We start from the raw sequence: 23,840 nt of genomic DNA on the forward strand, positions 1-23,840 counted from the left end.
ATCCTGAGGATCTAAAGTTATAGTTATTTTGATTTGTCCCTTCCAACTTTCTTGGCATATTTTGCCTTGGTACATTTAAGGGAAGCAGCTGCCCTTAAACAGCTGGGATTCTTGGCTGTTATGTCCATATTTAAGAATGAAGGGCTAAGAATGTGCAGCAACTAGAACTCTCATACACCGACAGTGGAAATGGAAAATGGTACCACCACTTTGGAATCATTTTTTAAAAAGTTAAAAACAAACCTACCATATTACCCAGCATACCTGAATATTTACCTAAGAGAAATGAAAGCACATCTCCACATAAAGATTCATATACGAACATTCATAGTAGCTTTATTTCTAATAGCCAAAAACTAGAACCAATCCACCAAAGAGTATATACTGCGTAAGTCCATTTATTTAAATTCTACAATATGTAAATTTAATCTATAGTGACAAAAAGCAGACCAATGTTTGTCTGGGAAGGGGCTGGGCAAGGGGTTAGGAAAAGAAAGACTACCAAGGGGCACAAAAAAAACTTTAGAGGTGATAGAAATATTCATTATCTTGACTGCGGTAATGTCTTCACCTCTTAGGATGTTCTTAACATTTTTTCTTTAGTTTACTTTAAGAATAGAGTATATAATACATATAACACAGAGAATATGAGTTAATGAAGTGTTTTATATTATCAATAAAGCTTCCAGCCAATAGTAGGCTCTTAGTAAAGTTTTTGAGGAGTCAAAAATTACGTGCAGAGTTTAGACTGTATGGGGGTCAACACCCCTAACCTCTGCATTGTTCAAGGGTCACCTGTGTACCCTGCATTCACTGTGGTACTCTTTTATGCCCTAGACTGTTTTACTGTGTCTAGTATCTCTGAGTCAAGTGCCTTTCTGGTTAAATTTCTCTAGCATAAGAGTTGGCACATTTTTTCAATACACGGCCAGGTCTTTGCCACAACCACTTAATTCTTCTGTTGGTAGCACAAAAGTAACCATAAGCAATATGTAAAGAAAAGGTGTGGTTGTATTTCAATAACTTTATTTACAAAAACAGTTGGGAGACCAGATTTGGCCCAGGTGCAGGCCACTGTTTGCCAATCCCTACTCTAGAAAATCATACTAGTCTTTCCATCTTCGGAGAACTACTCAATTTCTCTTTAGAACTAATGGCTATAAAATGCTTTATAACTAAAGAAGGTAATTAAGCAAGTAAAAGGAAAAAGGGAAGTGATAAAAAAGGGATACTAGAAATTTTAAAAGAATTAGTTATAATCTTATAAGCTATTAGCAGCAGATGAGGCTCAGGGGTAGTATTCAGATAACCTGGAAACACTGTTTCAGCTGATGAACTCACATTTAGAACAAACAGAAGTCAGAGTTAAGAAAAGTTGTGTCCTCAGAAGTTTTTATGACAGATGTTTATAGACAGCTTCCAACTGTTACTTTTGCCTATCCTGACTACAGTTGGGAGTTTTCAATATGAATAATACTCTGGGAGATTTCAATCTGGATTTTTTTTTTTTTTACTCAAATATTCCATGAAAAACAACTGGGCCAATGCTTTCACATAAGTATTGCATTGGGGGGATGAACTAGACCAAACCCTAGGGAACCTCTAAAGTTTTGGATAAAGATGAGGTCAGATTACCATCACAATTCTAGAAATTCTAAGAAAATAACAATTCTAAATTCTAAAAGTGCCAATCACACTAGTCTAGTTGTGAATGAGAGAGGGTTAAGATTCTATGGTACAGAGGTGAGATAGTTATATATTGAGTTACCATTATTAGACGACAAGAACTAATTTACTTACTTGACTCCAAGGCAATGAAGCCTAAAGGCAATGTAATTATTGCACCTAATGTCCTATTTCAAAAATATTTGATAGATAAAGGTCTATAGAATAATTTAAGAATATAATTTACTAAATAAAACTGAATGAAGAGTACAGTGATCTGGATTCTAGTCTTGAATCTGATACTGATTAATTCTATAATCATGGCTACGTCACAAATAGACCACGTCCCTGTTTGTGTTACAATGATATACTCACAACTGAGTTAAATGTGAAATGTTCTAATAAGCTCCTTAAAAAAGTAGTACTTTACATGTAAGATGAAGGTGTTCCATATGAGATGAAGTTAGCCACCATGACTAAAGCCAACAATTCCCATTTAAATAGAATTTACCTCCAAAAATATTCAGTGCACTCAATAAATACATGTTCATTAACCTCTAAAAGTTATTACCTAAACATTCCATAAGTAAGGAAACAGACATATTAAATTAATAATTCAAAATCTATCAACAAGTCTATTATAGAGTCAGGAACAGAAACAAAACTCCCGGTGTCGCCCATACCGAGTCCATTGTTCAAATCACCTACTTAGCTTAAATTAGGTTGTTCTATGCATCAGAAACATAATTAGTTATGGCAGGAACAGAAACTTCTCACCCAAAGGCTTCAGAATCCATTTTACTAAAATATGTTCAAATTTAAAATGAGAATGGTTCCATAAATGACAACTATTTATTAAACCCAGAAAAGTATTTCATCTTATATTAGGTGACACAGTATGTAAGGAATAGAGACTATAATTTTTAAACACAGAGTCAGAAAAACAAACCAGTGGCAAAGACCAAAGACTATGAAGAGGTTTATCACTCTAAAAAGGAACGAGAAAAATAGGAGAAAGTGTAAAAGAAATACACCTAAAATCAAAAGGTAATTCTGTGGAATACTATGGAATATATTTGTATCATGGACAAATGGCATGAAAAAATACACCTCCAAAAAAGCATCAAATACATACTAATCCATCTTACAATTAGTAAAATGCTCTTTTCCCCTCACGGTGTATCTCCTGGGAAAAAAATGGTACTCTCATATATGCTATTAATCTGATATAGCCTTTTCTGGAGGTTATTTGGAAATAAACAGTAAAAGCCTTTTTAAAAAAATATATAGTAAACATTTTTTATACCCTTTGACCAAGAGTGGTCAATGGATTACTATTCTCAATTCTTCATAATTTTTATGTATTAAAATTATACATCCACACTTTTATCATGTAATTTTGTAAGGCTTGGCCACATGATTTGTTTTGGCTAATGAGAGGTTAACAGACTTGATGCCAGCAGAGGCTTAAAATGTGTTTTGGCAGTTTGGCCTGTTTCCTGCATTCCAGTTATAAACCATGAAATGAGTATACCCCAGCTAGCTGCTGCCCCTTCATGCTAGGCCTCAGAATGAACACATTTAGAGTGGATCTAACCCAACCTGCAGCCTAAAGGCAGGCCAGCCAACCAACAAGCTGAAGTAGATGTGTCTGACCAAGCCAAGCCTAGGGCAGAACCCCAGGTGATCTATGTGTAAAAATAAACAATGTTATAAGCCACTGGTTTGTTATACAGAACTGTTATGGAAATAGTTAACTAATACAGTTATCTCACATCCAACAATTTATCTTAAGGCAATCTGAAAGAAACATTCACATAACAAGGATGTTTATAATATTTATAATAGTAAAAAACTGGAAACATCTATCATCAACTAACAAAGAAAGTTAAATAAATTATGATATAGCCAGACCGTTAAATACGTGAAGGTATTAAAAATCATGTTTTCAAAGCACACTTCAAAATATAAGAAGATGTTCATAATACTTTAAATTTAAAAAGCATAAACACAAGATACACTTTTTAAAATTTTTTTCTACAAACAGAGACAAAATATCAGCTGGGTAAATTAATTAATTTAAGAAATACACATGCTTTTCTGTGCTTAATATCATACTAAGAACTATACTTAAAGGAAATAAGACAAACATGTTCCCTGACTTCCTAAAGCTAACAGTTTAGGGAAGACAGATATTTTAAAAATTAATCACATATACGTAATTATAAATTATAATAAGTTATTGTGGCACAAACTACTAATTATCCTCAATATTTACTCCTCCTCCTTTCTCATCACCAGAGTCCCTGGGTTTTACCTGCCCATGGCCACCTGGAACAGACTACACTTCTCAGACGTCCTTGCTTCTAGTTGACCACGTTCTGACCAATGGGATCTAGTTGGAAGTGGTGCACACAACTTCCAGTACACATCCTTAAAAACAAAGGGCTTGCTTTTGATGCTTTTCCCCCTTCTGACCAGATGGAGCAGCTATTTTGGACTATGATGTGGAAGCTTCATGCTGAGAATGGCAGGGCAACAAAACAGGAGGAGCCTGGGTTCCCTGATACCGTGGAACCACTATCACCAGCCCTCATCCATCTCAAGAGCTTGCACATGAGAGAGAAATATAATTCTACCTTGCTTAAGCCATTTTCATTTTGAGTTTTTATTCACTGATAGCTTAACCTAACCCTAAGTGGCACAGCTATGAAGGAAAAATGAAAAGTTCGATGAGAGATTATAATAGAAACAGCTGATTTTGAGAAGGCAGGGGTTTCAGGGATAGGCCTTCTGAGGAAGTAACATTTAAGCTGCAACCTTGTGCCTGGCCAGGTGAAGGGTGGTGCGGGTGGCAAAGAGTTCAAGGCAGAGGAGATTAAAGATCCAACTACTAAGCCTGACTCACCACAAGAACAAGCAACAAACTTCAGGATGTTAAGGTTGCTTCTACAATGAATAGAATGAAAGCAGAGCATGAAAGCAACCAAGTGTGTTGGCTCTAATATCAGAATCTCTACTTTGACAAAACGTAGACCACGTACACATATCAAAAACAAGGAGGGAGGGGTGCAGAATGAGAATGAACCATGTTAAAGAAATTAATCATTGCTTCCACACTTCAGTTATTATTTAAAACAGTTAGCTGGATTCTCTGATTAGAGTGGTTCATAAACCACAAAGTGAATATCATTATACTTTTAAATGCTAACTATCCCTGAAACAGACTAGCGTTTGGTGTTAAAAAAATTTTTAAATAATGTTTCTTATCTATTTCTGATTATTAAAAGAAAACATTTATTGTGGAGAATTTAGCAAATATACATAAGCGTATAAAGAAAAATAAACTACCTATAAATTCATCACCTTCCAACATTTTATACCAACACTGTTTTTATACATTTTACATACCTATAGACACATATACCTACAACATACACAATGGGATTGTAATGCATATGAAGTCGTATGTGCTTTTTCACTTAATTTATCATGAGCATATTCCTATGTCATTGAAACATTTCTGAAACCCTAATTTTTAATGTCCACATAACATATAATTTCTTTAGTCAATCAAATCTGGGGATTTCCTGAGTTAAGAACTGTCAACCTGACCCTGTAGATCAAAAACATGACTTCAAAATCTGCCATGGAAAGTTTTTATTCAGAAACCTCAAGTTATAGTTTAAAAGCAATGGAATCTTCTAATAAAGAATTCAATGAAATTCACTGAATTTTAGCCATGAAGGATGCTAAAGACCTTATTTTCCCAAATAGAGCATACCATTTCATAATTAGTCTTGAGGAAAGAAATGAATACGTATCAAAGACTGAGCAGTAACAAATAAGAACTAGTAAGTGCTTAATGTAAGAATTAATGACTATCTGCAACATATTTTTAATAAAGCAAAGAGAATGTATGCATTTATTATATAAAGTTTTCAAATGAATATAGAAACATACATGTATGAAAAGAAAGGAAATAATAACAAAGGGTTAATCATTAATTCTGGAATATGGCATCCTTTGAACTATTCTATTTAAAATTTTTCTTATAACCAAAAAATTAATGTTAAATTAAAATATCGGTCATGTGAATAAGGCAATTCAGATTTTAGTATTAAATTAGAAGGAAAATCATTAAGTTTGTCCTGAGGTTAAGTGGATCTTGTATATAAAAAAACAAAAAGTTGGTTATTTAGCATTAGGTGTTTGTTCTAAAATAATACCATTTTAAACAAAATATCAATGTTTCAGGTTGCAAATAAGTCTGAGGTAGGACCAGCTTTTGAACTTTATAGCTGTGTTTCCTTCGAGTCCTATCCTTCCTAAAAATGATACATTTTCTGTTCTATTGGAAAGGTTGTTTTAACCGTTAAGAAAATATTTTTTAAATAGCAAGACTGCCTTTCAGTTCCTGACTCTAGTTCTCTTTATTGATATTAGTCCCATTTTTTAAATGCTAGTTTATAAAATTCAAACTTAGTTCAGATGAGAGTTTGCCACCTGATGAAATGTCTTACTGAATATATAATGTTGTAATTTTTTATTAAGTGACGTCCCTAGTAGGAACAAATTAAAGAATAAAAAGTTACAGAAACAAACCAAACCTTTACATCAGTGCTCACAAACAAAAATTTCAAATAAATGTAAGTTGTTTTTAATTATCCCATTTTCCTCAAATGTAGCCTTAGGTCGTCTTAACTTTATGACAGCATCCCCTACCCCATACTCCACTAATCAGTTCTCACCTTCTTTCCCTGCTAGAACACGTGAATTTTTCAGCAAAAGTGACTCATTCATTGGCATCCTGTCAAACTAACCCTGAAACTACAAGAAGGCTCAGCGCTAACAGAATTCTAAAGCTAGACCACTTTCACTAACACACATTTTGACTTCAGAGAACTGAATCACTATCAGAGCCAAATACAAAAACTGTTTATATTTTTCCTTAAAAACTGTTCTCCACCATGCCACCTCCTCCCAATTTTAGTTTGGCAAGTCCCTAATATAAAACACCTCCTGTCTCTTGAGAAGACAAGATGGGGGAATGTAGAAGCATAAGAACAGGAAGAGGGAGAAAAAAAAAGCAGTTGTTCACTCAGCTTGGAAAAAGACTCTATTCGGAAACATTAACAACTCATACCTATTCCATATAATTCTCAAAATTGATTTATCCCCTTAGTTAAATGAAAACACAATACAAAACAGTAAAAAATCTCCAGGAACAAATTACTCTCATTGATATTATTTCACTAAACAAAAGTTTAAAAAACAACATAAAAATCAATTACTGAGAACTATTTAGTTGAAAATCTTCAATTAGATATCACTAGCATTAACTATCAATTGCAAATCAGCTAATCATTTTGGTTCACAAATTCACCTATTCCAAGAGAGAAAATCACTCCTTTCAACCAGAGGAAAAGTGGTGGAAGAAACAAGAAAACAAATGATTTGCCAGATTACCACAGACATTTACTTATAACTCTATCAATTGTCACACTCCACCTGGTGGCAGGAGCTGCCTGAATTAGTGAAGTGGAGGTCATTATATAAAAAAATTTCAAAGAATACTTGCCAGATGCTCTTCTTTTGCCCTATATAGAATAAATCTAACAAGGTTCATCCAGAGTTTTTTCATAGTAGTAGGTCAATATCTAATAAAGATTAACTTACAGGTATAGCAATAATCAAAATGAGAGACCTACATTCAGAGCAATCTATTCACAACCATTCTCTCCAGATAAGTTAAATGTCATCTCAAGCCTTTAAAACAGGTAACAAGGTACATCCAGCAGCTACAAGAGACTCTCATATATTCCCTCTAACTTTCTTTACCTCTTTCCCTTATGGGTAAACTACTGAGTTTAATTAACACAGTTAACAGCAGTTTGCCACACTGCCCTTAGGTATTTGTCAGTAACATGTACCCATGGGATATCTAGGGACTGATTTCAACCAAAAATAAAAATAGATAAACAGAGCTCAAACAAAATTAAAACTGAGTCTGGCTGCCCACACTTATTTTCACACATGAGGAAAAATAGCAGTTCTCCTAGAAGCCTCAAGCAGACATATCTTTAGAACACAATGTTAAAAATATGCCCCCCCCCCCTTTCCCCTACCTGTTTCTCACTCAAAGCTGTGATTTTGGCTTGGAGTTCATGAAGCTGTTTCTTTAAATCAGCATTCTGATTGGAAAGAAAAAATATCTGTGAGAAAGATATTTCATTTGTTAACAGAATAGTAGCAAGAAGACTGTATGCACACTGTATTACAAATGATGAAGCAACTTTAAGCATTTAGCCAATCAAATTTGCCATGCATTAAACTGTAGTTATATTATAACTGCCTAATGCCTATATCCTAAAAGTAGGGTCCTAACACTAGAGCAGGGGCAGCTCTTTTGCAATTGTCTTAAATTATAAGAATTTTTATATTTTAGCATCTAGTATTGTAATAGTACTCCTTTCTACTAAAAATACTGTTATTCTTTATAGACAATATGAGTTCACAGAAAACCTAAAGCTCCACTAATCAGACAAAACGGGGAAAATGGAAGTTATAAATATGCATACACTGTATGCTTAACGGAGGTATCAATAAAGAGGTTTTTCTCTACTTGCCCTATCCCTTATTTAGTAGAGTACATTTGTTATTTTAGCCTAGATCTGAAAAGCTGTCAGTGCTGCAACTGCCTCAACACTACATCATTCAAATTAACACACTGACTACCAGGGTATTTTCTCAGTTCTCAAATTCTAGGAATCGAAAAAGAATACTATTTAAGATGAGATACACTGAGTATGCTTGCCTTTTATTCAAGTGGGGAAAAAATCCAAAATTAAAGTTTTCAAATGCTCAGTATAGCAGAATAGCCTACTAGCTGACTGAGCATCACCCCAGTGAGATACCACTTTTTCTGCATCATTTCACATGCCACTCTTCCAATTTGCCCCATCTGGTCTTCTGGCAGGGTTGGGGCACATATCTTCCTTCCCATGTTTACTCATGTGGTCTTTTTTATAAGTGTATTTGATAGAAGGCCTTTCGGATGAAATCACCCAACAAGACTGTCTAACAATTTACTGCACCCTCAGATTTTTCATGTTAAGACTGCTCTGTTACATGACCAACCACTTATTAGAGATACTAAAGTTTTCTAATATTTCAGTTGCTGATAACACAGGTTACTATATTAAATAGAAAAGAATGTATTAATCTTAGGTCTACTACCTTTTGGTTCCCTAAATCTAATTCAAATAACATATTTTAAAAATAAAAATTGAGAAGCTTCTCAAAGAAGTTGGAATGTCAGATGGGAGTTGACTGTGGGCTATCAATGCCAGCTCTCCAAATCAATGGATTGTGTTAAAGCACGATAGGCCACCGGGTACTAAATTTGTAGAAAAGAATATTATTCCTACTTATAAAGTCAATCTGCATCAGTAGCATTCCTCAATCCAAGAATTTATTTTACTTAAATTTACAATGAGACACATATGGTATGTTTAACAAGCTAAAAATATATATACATATATGAGTACAAATCAATGGGTTTAGGTGTTCTGTGAACAGATTATAACTAAACAAATGCAAGGGAGAAATCCTGAGAGAGTCTGATAAATACTCTCCATATTTATGACCCATCGTCTAATGGCTGCAAGTGACACTGCCTAAACAATAAATATAATCATCAAAGACAGATTACTTTTTAGGAAGATTTCACTTCAGAGATAGAGAATAAAATGCCTAAGTCAAAAACTCCTCTGAGAATTTAAAGAAAAAGTAACATTTGGTGGATTATTATATAAAGTACTTTTTATACCCTCTTTAAGGGATTTTTCAAAAATAAAAAGTTTTTAAATGCTTTTGAAAAATTATTTTAAAATTTTTATCCTGAATGTAGTGAGATTAAGTATTTAAATGTTCTGTACTATATTTGTACTATAAACTATATAAAAAAATAAGAATGGTTCTGGGCCATATTCAATAATTTTGAGACTATAGAAAGCCTCACAAACTCTGATTTTGAATAAATGGGCTTATGGAAATGAAATTTAAGCTATATGAAGAGTATTAACTCTCAATTTTTTTTCCCTGAAGTATTCAAAGCAATTAACATAAAAGCAAATAATAGTAACAAAGATAAAATGATAGCTTTATTATAACAGATGACTGAATTTTTCTAAACCCTTAAATCATGATGACTGATATGCTAATATAATTGCTGTTAGAGATGAGATAGTTTTAAAAACTTAAGTATTGGTCTATATTTTAGTATTTTATGGTCATTTTATTTTAATTTAAAAATTACATGAATAAAAGTAGTATTTTACCTGTGGATCCTGCTTCATTTGAGCAACCAATTTCTGGTAATAAAGAGAGAAAAAGAGCCATCAGTCTTACATATTAACTCACTATGGCTAATCAGGTTTGGCCCCCCAAATCTACAAGTTTTACGTACACACGCAAAAAAAAAAAAAAAAAAAAAAAAAGAGAGAGCAATGCCACAATCAGAATAGACCAAAGCCTTCTGTGATCTATATAAAAGGTTGATGAGACACTCCTCTTAATATAAAAAAAGTCAAACAACTACTTTATATTTGAAATAAAAAGCTCCTGCTTTTTAGAAAATCTGGACATGAGGCGCTTTTACAAGGCGATTTAAAACATGTTGGATGCTCCAAAAGCCAAGTTGTCACTGTCTAGAACCCAGATGAGGCCCAGAAAGAGGCTGCTCCCATACAAAACAGGCCTGTCTGTATACAGCAAAGTGCAGATTTCACATGTCTGCTGGTTTGGTTCTTACCACAGAAAGAGCCTGATGTCAGAGTGACTTTGCCACTGTCTTCTCTGTGGGTGGGGTGGGGTGGCGGGGATGAACTAAGTGGAGCGGTGATGCTCAGTATTTGAGAATAAGGAAGTAAAAGAACAATGAAGTGAAGCTCTACCTACCTGGGCTCCTCTGGGAAGGAGAGTGCTACCAGAATACTAAATGAGAAAGACCTTTTACTAAGGAAAACAAATTCAAATAAAAAAAAAAAAACAAAGAAAAGTAGATGCTGTTTGATCTCACCCAACTTCTAAAAGCATCATCTCCCAAAGGTAACAATAACAAGGGACAGAAGAATCTGAAGGATGAACGAGTATCAGAAGGCTGATTCCTAAAAGTATCTGGGAATAAGCTGCTCCCCGAGTGTATTTTCCATACAAGTGACAATCTATCCCTCTCTTTGGGTAACAAGGCAGTTTTAAATTTTTTAGTCATAAAATAAAATAATTCTAAAATATATTATATACTTATCCGCCTTCTTCAATAAAAACGTCAACTTTTATTGATACCTAGAGCCAAGAGTACATCAACATATTATTCTACAAACAATACAATAATAAGGTCCTTATAATAAAGGCCCCAAACTGCTGTTTTAAAGAGTTCTTGTGTCTGCATTTTAGTTCTCAGTCCACATCTTAATGTCAATCAGCCAGCTAGCAAATCTTGCTGCTAATATTATGCCTCCCTCTAACAGCCCCAGATCCCAACTCAAATTTGCTGATTCTGATCTGCTGTGTGATATGCTCGGTGAACTAATTCTAAGATGAGCGAATAGGTAGTAACAACCTAAGAAATCTCCCTTGAATAAAATGTATAATCTTTCATGAGTCGTTTCTAATATTTATTCTGGTTGGTCGAAAGCCTTACTTTACGTGCTATGCTACATTCTAGATAGCTGAAGTTTCCAACTATGTGACCTCCAAATACACAAGGCATATGTAACTATACTTCACATGTGACAGTAGAAACTCTTGTAAAGTCTGGTCTTAATCTACAAAATATTAACAACACACATTCCAAGATTCAGTGAAACTGAAAAACAAGGTTTTATACATATCCATTTTTATTAATGCACACTAAAGGCTAGCCACAGTTTAGTGAAAAAAAACCTTTGGTTTGCCTTTTTGATTTGGTTACCCAGAAAGTTGGTTACTATACTAAAGTTGCCTTTTTAAAGCTGAAAAAGGTATTCTTCCATGCCACTGAAATTGAAAAACTGATAACCACACCAAGTTTCCACCTCTGGTGGAAATAAATAAACCAACTTTTCTATCTATAAGCAGTCGAGCTGCATTTTACGTGACCAGAGGCAGGACTAAACACCCTGGATAACTTAACTAGACCATCCAAATTCCTAGCGACTTTATTAAACTTAGGTTACTTTCTATTGCAAGAATATACTTTACGTGAAGGGTTGGAAAACTACACCCCACAGGCAGATCTGACCATCCACCTGTTTTTGTAAATAAGTTTTACTGGGACACATGGCAAACTATAAGACTACTGACGAGCAAAAGTTTAACAAGATCCAAAGCAGCAGTAGGGAACACAGAAACTTAGTGTAAAAAGTATGTGTGTGTATATATCTAGACATACATATATAGATATATGTGCCTTTGAAGCTTTCCTATAAGTTCTCATCCACTCTAATTCTGAGAAACTTGGAAATTTAGTACTTACCAAAAGTCCAACAATTTCAGAAACTAACCTTACATTAGACTACTCAGATAAAACAAAGGAAACCATAGCTAAGAACAAACACCTTTAAAAAATAGTTCTTTTCCTATTCCGATATCCTGAATATTCCAAAGTAGTCAATTCCTCATCATTTATCACTTTCTATTACCAAATATTATATATGTATATGTGAGTGTTGAACCTAGTACCACATCCAGCTAACATCTAGAAACCGCAATACTTTGTTTATATAATAAATGTTAATGATTTAGATATTTAAAGATAACTTTTTATCTTGGTTACTCTTATATTAAATAAAACACTATACATAATTGTGAAATCTAAAACTTACACATCTGTCAAGGCAATCACCTTTTATATCTTACTAATAACTGGAATCAAGGCATAAAACTGAATTATGAGTGAAAACTTCAGTATACATGGTAGTCAAGTTAAATATGTCTCACCTAAAATATACAAGTTAAGTTGTAAGTCACATGAATAAAGTCCTTCAGATAAACAAACAAAGAAACAAAAGACAAGATTTTTTAATATCTTTGGTATATGAAAAAAATATTTTCCACTCTTTTCTGTGAAAAGGAAATCAGGACTATTTTATTAACGTTCTTATAAGTATTATCAATGAATTTACCGAGTAGTAATAAAAGACAAATGACATGACTCTTGGACAATTGTCTGAAAGATGATTGAAAACTACTAAAAATCAGAGATGGGTCTGTTTATTAATCTCAGGCATTACTTAACATGATATGAAAGAAGCCAATAATGCAACATACCTGGTGAACCTGAATTTCCACTTTAAGAGCTTCCTGTAGAGTCTGCAACTCCATCCTCTACCTTCTCCACTTTCTCTTATATCTGCTAATTCTATAGTTTCTTCAGCCTCCGTTTAAAATAACAAACTCCTCTTCTCACTGCAGCTGTAGAGATTATACAATGTTTTGGATCATTATGTTGGGCAGAAAGGAAATAGTCATGTTAAATAAAATAAAGCAGTTGAAAAATATTTGATTCTCTAACACAAGGCAATAAATTTCCCAAAAAGATTTCTTTCCAAAATTTACAGTTTTGTACTAAATTGGTCCCCAAATTTTCTGGATTTTATTCTTTGAGCATTCTTCTACAGAACACTTCAAATAAGTAAGAAATGAAAAAAAAAATGTGTTTAAATCTGGTCATGGAAACATCTAACCACCTACTATGTGTTCAGCACACTACATACTACATTCTGAGGATACACAGCTAAACAAGACTCCTTCTGCCCTAGATGAGTTGGGAGTCTAAGAGAGGAGGAGACCTTCAACCATCCAGGACACACTGTCCTTCGAAAGAGACACATAACAACAGGGTCATACATTTTTAAACAACACACAGAGTGAACTGGAAAGTTCAGGGTGTCTCCCAGAGGTTAAATAAGGCCAGAGTACTTTCATTTGGCTGGACTCTTTCTATTTAAAAAAATTTTTTAAACTGAAAACAGGAAAATCTGGTTAAATTAAAGGTTTACATTTAACAAATTAATACTTAACACAAATACAAGGCAATGTAACTGTGTTCTCCACAAAATTATTACAGGGATATTAAAAAATAAATCTACTGTGTACAACTGATGAGGTGGTCTAGCAATGGCACCAACGTTTCCAGCTTTACAATGAACATCATTTTCTTTCCAAGGCTCTCAGTGCATCTCTTTGGCTGTGTGTATAACTTACTACACGTGGAGGTAATGTCAAAAGTCTAGATTTGTGAATGTGAACCTTCCTATTCTGCTCCACTCATCACTACTGCAATTTAAATTAACTCAATGGTTAATTTCCCTTTTAATTTTTTCTTTTTTGAATATAGCCTTAGACATGATTTTAGGTACTTTCCCTAAGGAAAGTTTGCTTCTGCCTAAATAATTTAAACTTTACTTCTTTCTTTTTTCTTCTTCGTACCTATAAAACTCATGGTTAGTGGAACTTTTCAGCATTCTCACAAACCAAGGAAAGGAACAATCAGCGAGCTAAAAGAATCACTGTTCCTTAAACCAATTTCAATGAGATTCCTTATCTTTATACTTTCTAAAAATTATTTATCTATAGATAAAGTCCATATTCAACTTAAGTTTTCCTAAAACTTTAAAACATGATGACAAGTTATAATGGAATCATTAACTATAAAATACACACTTATGAATATCAGTTTGTATTATATCTGCTTAACCTCACTAGACTTAAAACATCACTGGCAATCTTTCTCCTAGGGATTATATACTATGTTCTGTAGTATCAAAGTACGCTAATCTAAGAAAACAATAAATTTCAAAAGTGTAAAATTCCTTCAAAATCATATTTGTAGAGGCGAGGAAAGATTATTAAACAATGATATTATCAAAAAATTTCATAAAGGAAGTATGTTTAGGGGAAACAATTTGGAAAGGACAACATATTTTGATGAACAATCCTAGGTTTTTCAGCTACGCATTATCTTAGAAAATCTTTGGAACTATGATAAAATAAATAAATAAATAAATAAATAAATAAATAAATAAATAAATAAAAGAACCATTAAGTTATTTAGACAAAAGTCTTTGTTGTCACGTAAGTTTATACTACATAAAAACACAAATGTTAAAACTTACACAATTTTAAATACTATTCTCCCTACTCGAATTCTTGACTTATGTACTACAGTTCTTCCTGAAAATAAAATTTTAGTTTTTTTCAGAAAATGTGTCCAAAAATGATCTAATAATTGTCAAAGTAAGAATCATCTTGAAGTTAAAGGAGTATTTGCAACAACAGAAAGGCCATATTTTATTTTACTGGTAGTAACATATAACATTATAGTTCAACACAACTCATATAAACTCTGTAAACAAACAGCAGGTTAAAAACATGAGGAACTTTTTTTATTAATAACAAAGAGTTAACATAATTTATACAGTTAGAGTGCTCAAAATTAATGTCTTTAAATGATGAAAAAGCAATTCACAGAAGAAATAATAATGACTAACAAACATGAAAAACACCCATTTTCAATAGAGTCACATAAGCGTAAACTTTAAGAAGAGAAGTTTTGTCTATCAAACTGACAAAGCTTTTTAAAAATAATAATACTGTGAGCTGTCTAGGGTTTGGGTCAGGTGTCACATTCAGGATTTGCCACTGGTGACCTCTCGGGGGTCGCACTAAGGGTTCTTTACTTCTTTTCAGAGTATCAATATTTTCAAATATTTCCACAGAAAATATGCACTTATTTTTAAATAACAAAAAATTAACTGAGGATTGCTAGATAAAGCACCAGAAAATTTTATACTGATGAAACAAAATGTTCAGGAAAAGAGTAAAACCAAGGTTTAACCTGGAGGCTTTAAATGTCAAGGAGTGCCTTGCAGGATAAGAAGCCTGCAACTCAAGTTAATGGGGAGCTGACAGCTTTTACTTCCTTCATCAGATGGTTGTCTACTTATTAGAAATAAACAAAGGCACACGTTTTATTTGGCAAGAACCCTAAATGCCAATTACTCATTTTACTTCAAAACAAAACGTTTAAAAGAAGGGTTAAAAAAGGTAGTGACTTGTTATAAAAAAACTTAAAGGATTAGAAGATTTATTGGATAACCTTCTTTAAAAAGGTCTCTTTCTGGATAGTAATTTTAAAAGATTGGTCTCTGCCTAAAGGAACAAATTATATCCATATATTTATAGCTTACGAAAACAAAGCAAGCACATGTTGGATCTTTTTAAAAAATATTTTGGGGGTTTATACAATGCATGCAGCCGTCATATAAAGACTGTTTGGGGGCAGTTTACAGTATCACTAAGAAAGTGTTATTTGCTAAATCTGTGAAAAGATGATTTATCATATTTTGACCAATTCTAATAAGTTATAAATAACAAATCAGTTGCTGCAAGGTAAATATAAATAGTCTCACAAAACAGTAATAGACACACTTTATTGAGGTACAATGCCTTTCACTACCCACCAGCTCTAAATGCTACCATCAGAGAGGACAATTGCCTAGCACATAACACCAACATTTGTTATCTTCTAAACTATACATGTCAAACCACTGGGACACCTAATGGCCTCTCACTTTCAAATAACAAAAAAATCAAAAACATAAACAAATAAAAACCCCACAAACCAAGCAAAAACAATAATCAAATCTCACTTAAAAAGGCAGCTCTGATATCTAGAAAGAGCACTTGCTGTCCCCCAAGAAAACAAAAAAATACCTGATTCCACTAACTTGCTGTGTAATCACTCTTAGCCTCAGGGTTTTTAAAATTTGTTTGTTTGCTTATAAATCAGTAAAGCAAATGTGGGAATGTTATCACCTACTTCATAAAATTGTTATAAGGTTTAAATAAGATAAACACCATACGAAAAGCCCTTTTTAAACTGTAAATTTCTATGCTATTCATAACATACTTTTACACTTTTCATACATACAAACTTTTTTTAATAAACTTTTCAACACACTATATTGCTAAGACTGTATGTAGGCTTTCCTATTTTCAAATTCATATAGTTAGAAAGAAGCTTCTATTTTTCTGGGTATAGTTCTCCCTAGAGAAATGTGACGTATAGGTCTTTCATTATGATTCTAATAATGTGGTAATGCTATAACTCTGCATTTACTGCTAAGGAACATTGCTCTGTTCCTGAACTGATATAAACCTTTTTCCAATCAAAGCTCAATTCATCAACCAAGTTTCTTTAACTAACAGTCAGTCCATAATACACTATGCCCCTCCCCAGATTGAATCTCCTAAAAATGGTCAGCTTCGTGTTCTCTATACCATATACTTACTTGGTCTAAGACTCCACTTTTGATCTATATTCTCAGAATAGTGTTTAAAGGAAGTTGAATATTTTTTTAAAATATGAAAAAGTAGAAAGTCCTGACAGATCTATGTATATGTATCCTTACTTGTCACATGCCTAATACTAAAATATCAAGTTTTAATTTGTGCAAAATACTTTTTTCTTGCTATGTATCTAACAGGCTAGCAAGTAAAACAATATCTTTAATGTTTAACTAATAGTGCCAAAAATTATCATGTACACAAAAATTAATAAAATTATTTTAATAATGTTTATTGAAAACTAACACTAACATGAATCAAGAAATGATATTAAAAAAACAACAGAATGTTTGTTTTCTTATTTTCATGTGGTATTTCTTGGTGACACTCCACAGGTCAACAGAAAATGCTATTGCATCAAGAGCTAGGCAATTTTAGAGGCTACCAACTAACTGAATCTGGCAAGGTTACTATGCTCAAATCCTGGTATTACGGCTGCTGACAAAAATCACCTCAGCTAATGAGACTGATGTTTCTGAACCATTAAATTAAATTTAAACATATACATATAACTAGACTTATGATATATGAATGTCTCATGTGGTTGAGTACAAACTATATATCTTTCCTTTCTTGTTTTCTTTTTTGGGGAGGAGGGAGCCAGGTCCTCATTTTAAAAAAATAAATAAATAAAAGAGGAGTACCTACTCACAAGTCATACTATTATAATACAAGGGTGTGGTTTTTCGGTCAAGTCAGGGATGCTCCACAGCACTCACTCCCTCATAAATCTGCTGCACTGTACTGCACCTCTCCCTACCACTAGTGTTCATTCTAATGAACACATTCTAACTTGCTGGGCCCAAGCCTAGCCAGAAAACACATATTCTTCACTCGCCACGTTTACAGAAATCGAGCATGTTTACTAAAATCATCCCAACAACAAGAACATTGAAGTAAATTTAAAAATTCACAGAAATTCAAAATGAAGGAGGTTAGAGACTAGTGTGTAAGAAAAGCATAGCGACAATGAGGCTGAGATTTTTTGAACTGGTTGCCACATTTACCAGAATACTATTTAATGATAAAAGAGACCAGACAAGCCTGCCAGAACCATATACATATTTACTGCACCAAGGTTAACAAAAGAGGTTGTGGTAGTCTTGCATAACCAGGAAGTACTTAATAAGAAGTGGAAGTCATGGGAGATAGATTTTAGATCAATTTAAGGAAGAGCTAAGGATTAGAGCTATACAAAAAAGGAATGGGTTACCTTATGAGGTAGTGGGCTCCCTGTCATTAGAAGTATTCAAGAATGCTGCATATCATATCCCCCTCTTGGAGATTCACAATGCACATTAGCATATTAAAGGTTCTGAGAAGTCCTGCAGTAAAGAAACCTGTTTAACTTTGTTTAACGCTGCATTTCCCAAATTATTTGACCATAGAACATTTTCCCTCCCTCACCCGACCTTAGTAATATTTATTCATTTCTGTGGAACACGAGTTCCTCAGAATAAATTACAGAAATAATAAGCTACATTTTGTTTTTAAATGTAGTATTCAGTATGTACCCAAATAACAATCTTTCAGAAATAGAGAAGAAATTGCCACATCTAGTAAAAGGCTAGAAAAGAAGGTCTTAAGGTCCCATCTCTAAGACCCCATGATTCTATCACATCTCAGAGTAAAGGGTTATTGGGTCTTGATTATTTTAAAAGGTTCCATGAGAGAAAGGCAAGTATAATAATAAGGTAATAAATGTAAGGTTAACTAGTTCAAATGCCTCTCGTTCATGTTCAAATCCTCAATCCCTACAAGGTAAGACAGACATCTCAAGAACCGTAAGTTATCCAAAAAAAGCCTTAACTAAAAATCTACTACACACACTAGGTTAATTACTATTTGAGAGAGAGATGCAAAAAACAAAAAAAACAAAAAAACAAAAAAACTTTGCATTAGGGGCCTACCCTATTCCAGCTATCTTGTTTGAATTTTTTATCACAAAAAACACGCTCTCTAAATAAGGTTAATATTTGTTTGATCCTTAGTCACTAGACTGCCCTGTGCAATCTGTGATCTTGAATTAGACATTCAAAGAAATGATTCAAGTGTGATGATTTATAAGCTGTTAAAGTAGATATTAAAGTAGATATTAGGAAAAATGTGTTTGCTTATATGTTCCACACCGCTACATTTCTTTTTATTTTTTCCTCTTTAAGAATTATATAAAACACACACTAAAAATTTAATATCAGACATGAAGCCAATCCAACATTAAATTTCAGAATATAAATGCTTAAGAGCCCCAAATTTCAAAGTCAAGGTTCCCATAGTTACATTAATCTAGCTATTTTCCATATATATTAAAACCATCAAATTTAACAGTATATTAAGTAATAGAAAACACAATGAAAACCTTAACTTTTTAATTTCTTGACTTTTGAATTTTCAGTTCTAACACTGCATTAAGGACATTTTTCCACAGGGGACCTCTACATTGTAACAGTTATTGAATGCAGGAACATGCAAGCCTAGCAGTATTATTCGAAAGACAAATGCATTTGAGATATGGCTATGTGAAATTAGACAAAAATTCACTTTCACTCAGTACAAACAGCAAAGCCTCACTTGAGAAGAGAGTTTTGCAAAAAAGAAGAAAAGAAAAAAAAATTCACTGAACATTTGAATTATTATCCAACTAACATCAAGCACACTATGCCTGCCTGGTAAAAGGACTTACCAATTTGGGGGAAACTGACCCTCCTTCAGCTCTCTTGCTCCCTATAACAGAAGAAGGAGGAAAATGGAATTAGGCTACAAACATATTTATGATATGTCATCAAAAACTGAACGCTGAAAGGTTTCTGATTTTATGAAGAAGAAAACAAAACACGAACATCTCCAAAGCTCTAAAACCCAAACGAAAGAAAGGGATAGGTAATTCTTACAGCAAAGAAAGAATTCAAGGGCAGTTAAATCTCTAATTTTCCAGTTTTTTCACTTCTCCACAGTTTTTTCAAGACAAGGAAAAGTAGTTGAGGGTTTCCCTTTCCTAAGAGACAAACAGAAATGAAATGCACCTCATCTGTAAAACATACACTCTCATCTCCAACAAATGACCTCTACTGTTTGCTACTTTGTATTAACAAATTAAGCTAACACCATTGGCTTAGTTTGGTCTACTAAGGCCTTTTTTCAATTTACCTTGAAATGAATTTGTCTTATATAAGGCTTTAAAATCTACAGCATTTTATATCTATAGTCGTAATTTTCATTCACTTTCTTAAAGTCTCACCACTTTAGACTGTAAATCACATCACATAGAACTGACTTTCCCTATGCTACATATTTAATCAGTGAATGGAGCCAGAAAGAAAAAAATCAAAGGTTTTGGGATCCCAATCCAATGCTCAATGATGTTTTTATCAACTGTGCTTTCTTAAGACTAACTAAACTCCATTAAGTTGACTTCAAGGTCAGAAAAGTCGAGTCAGGCACTACTGTTTATTTTTAACTCTTCCCTGCCCCAAACTTCTCACTTAAAAAAAAATAGGAAACGAAATTTAAACTTTTCCTCTAATATTTTAGTATTAAACTTTTCCTCTAATATTTTAGTATTAAACTCCACATACCATGCTCTAAAACTAAAAGTATCTTCCTTATACTTTAAACATAATACATTTGTTGACTGATATTACGCCAATAGTGTTCTCATTTCAAGGGATATTTCAAAAACTGTCATCCAGATTATAAATTTTTATTTACTTATGTGCAATCACATAAAACATACAGTAAAATAATTTTAAACAGCCCAGATTCATAGTGAACGTTCATTTCCAAAAGAAATTCAATTTGCTGTTTTAGCCTGCCTTTTCCATAGCAGAACTATTTTAAAAGTTCTCAAGTCCATATAAATGGTAATTTCAATCACCAAGATTAGAATGACTCCCAACCAAAAAAATAATCATGCAAAAATCTGTAGAATAATGATTATTAAAGAGTGGATTCTCACAAAGGAAAAAAATTCATAATTGTGTGGTGATGGATGTTAACTAAACTTACTGTGGTAATCATTTCCTAATACATCATTATCTCCATCCCCCTCCCCCTCCCTCTCCTACTCATCCTATGTCAAATCATGTTGTACACCTAAAACTAACACAAGTTATTTGTCAATAACATCTAAATTTTTAAAAGTGGATTAATATTACAGATACTACTGTACCACTCAAAACAGTACCATGCATATCATGCTAAGTGAAATAAGTCAGACAGAAAAAGACAAGTATCATATGATTTCACTTATATGTGGAATCTGAAGAACAAAATAAACAAACAAACAAAAGGAAAACAGACTCATAGAAACGGAGAACTGATGATTGCCAGATGGAAGCGGGTTTGAGGGGCTGGGTGAAAAAGGTAAAGGGATGAAGAAATACAAACTGGTAGTTACAAAATAGGCATGCGATGTGAAGTACAGCATTAAGGAATATACTCAATAACATTGTAATAACAATGTATAGTGCCAGGTGGGTACTAGACTGATGGGGAAGAAATCACTTCATTAATTATATAAATATCTAACTATGCTGTACACCTGAAACTAATACAAAATAATATTGTCAGCTCTAATTGAAAAATAAAAATTAAAAAAATATATATGCATATAGTAAATGCTCAGTAAATATCTGTTAAATGAATAAATTCACTGACTGGACCCTTAACTCTCTGTTGCAGGCTTATTTTCCCTATTAGGCATTTCTTGTTAATTTTTTTCATGCTTGGGATAATTTCTTATGCATCACTCTCCCACAGCATTATTTGTTAAACGAATGACTTTGGACAAAAACAATTGATGAGGAAGTTAAATATTACCATTTTAAAATATAATGAAAAGGAAAAGACTGATAATTTGGACTAAAGAACTTCTGGTCATCAAAAAAAAAAAATTAAGATAACGAAAAAGCAAGCCACAGAATTAGAGATAACTGCAGCACATATAATAACAATGGCTAATACCCAGATTAAATAAAACATATTGAAACTCAAAGGGATCAGGATAGGGTTGGGATTTTAACTTTTATTTATATGGTATTTGAGAAAGTACAGTCACACAAACTCTTCTGAATCATATTCAATAAAAAGGCACAATGGATGTTTCTTATTTCTAGGGCATTTCTCCAAAATTCAGTAGCAAAGTCAATCCCAAACTGATAAAGAATTTTGCCATTATATCATAAAACTGCTTTCAGGGACTGCAGAAATCACACAGGAAATCAAAGCCTGAGAGGTTAAGTGACTTCCCCAAATGTCACACAGCTAGTTGGCAGTAAAGCTGGAGAAAAGCTTGCAGACCCTGAGACTCCTTTGACTAAGCTGGCCTTTCCACCAGACCTCACTTCCTCTTCACCAGTGGCAGCAGTTATTCTTCTAAGAAACAAACTACAATAAATACTGACCAAATATATTTGGAAAAGTTTGCATGTTAAGTTAAAAAAAAAAAAATCACGTAAGCTATCTAGGGCAGGTTTTAAAACCTGAGATCCTTTATATATGGTTAAGGGATCCCTGTGAATGGGCTTCAGGGGGGTTTGCCAGCTCCACGATACTATGTGCTCATTTCTGTGTGAGAATTAATGGGGAAAAGATCCACAGTTTTAAGATGAGCAAAGAGGTTCAGATACTCAAAAAGAGTAAATTTTGTTTAGAATAGTGATTCTTAAACACTGCATCAGGACCACCAAAGTGTTGCTTCTCAAGTCTGGTGATTAATTGACTACTATTTGGAAATTGATTAAAAATGTTATTTCTATAATTTAACAAGAATGTACTAGCAGCAAGATTCATATAAAAATGTGTTACTTATTGCACTACCCATAAATAAAACCTATTTAAATTCTGAAATTCCAGTCTGATTTTCTTATGTTAAGCTGATTGAAAGTCCACTTCCATCCAGTTCACACAGCTAAAGTAGTTCAAAAATTTAATCATATTTGCTTAATTTTTTAAAATATAATGTTTTTGAAAAATACATCCAAAATACTTAACTTTAAATAAATGATTTTTTTTTTTTTTGCTTTAGAGATGAACATTATCTTGCTAACACAACTTCACATGATTTTTTGCAAAATGAAGATTGTTCTCTTCTCTAGAACTTCACAGGCACATGCTTTAATTAGCACTGGTAAAGAAATGAATCATTCAGATTTCTGATATGATCATAAACTTTAAAATATCATCAATAAATCAAAAGTAACTAATAACTACTTAAGTATCGTTTATAAAATATCTAAAACTTCTGCATATGAATATGTATTAAACAATAAATAAATTTTGCAGAGAAAATGTTCAATACTAGATCGTGTTTTAAATTAGGCTAAAATTTATCCCACTACAAATTTTGAGTGATTAAGTTTATAGTGTATGCTTAATCATAAATTTTGATAAGGGACTAGAATAGCACAGATAACTGTCATTCAAAGCACTTTAAAATGTCACCTTACACAGAATATTCAATCTTTTTCTACTACACCAAAATGATACATTAATTTTATATACAATAAGTTTTATTGCTTTTCATCTACCCTTCCTAACTTCTAAACATAAAGTATAATAAGTTTAAAATACATTTAAATGCAAACAAGCGCTCAGAAGAAAAAGCAGAATTCTGCTTTATGAGATTTAGTCCTTTAGGTCCCAATATTATAATCATCCTTCTTGCCCCCATCCCTCTTAACCTTCCTTATGGACAAGACTCTAGTACTTCTCCCCTTACTCTCAAGAAGTATCACTTTTTCCCTCATTACTAAATCATTTTGTTTCTTCTATCTTTAAAAATA

General features: G+C 33.0%; 1 protein-coding gene across 13 annotated transcripts in view; it reads right to left on the reverse strand.

Annotated features, from left to right (window-relative positions):
* PHF21A (PHD finger protein 21A) overlaps nucleotides 1-23,840 on the reverse strand; it is a 151,654-nt gene that overhangs the window by 105,062 nt on the left and 22,752 nt on the right. For 8 of the 13 annotated variants that reach the window (XM_016146786.2, XM_016146777.2, XM_036221253.1 and 5 more), the window contains 5 exons: nucleotides 19,742-19,782; nucleotides 18,272-18,383; nucleotides 12,979-13,122; nucleotides 10,008-10,040; nucleotides 7,794-7,859 (listed from right to left, as the gene is read on the reverse strand). In XM_016146786.2, the coding sequence (XP_016002272.1) occupies nucleotides 7,794-7,859; nucleotides 10,008-10,040; nucleotides 12,979-13,032 (153 nt within the window). In that variant the 5' untranslated portion in view covers nucleotides 13,033-13,122; nucleotides 18,272-18,383; nucleotides 19,742-19,782. Of the gene's footprint in view, nucleotides 1-7,793; nucleotides 7,881-10,007; nucleotides 10,041-12,978; nucleotides 13,123-18,271; nucleotides 18,384-19,741; nucleotides 19,783-23,840 lie in introns of all 13 variants that reach the window. The other 5 variants (XM_036221251.1, XM_036221252.1, XM_016146775.2 and 2 more) reach the window with 2 other exon arrangements.

This window comes from Rousettus aegyptiacus, unplaced genomic scaffold, assembly GCF_014176215.1.
Source record: "Rousettus aegyptiacus isolate mRouAeg1 unplaced genomic scaffold, mRouAeg1.p scaffold_m13_p_5, whole genome shotgun sequence".
Taxonomy (NCBI): domain Eukaryota; kingdom Metazoa; phylum Chordata; class Mammalia; order Chiroptera; family Pteropodidae; genus Rousettus; species Rousettus aegyptiacus.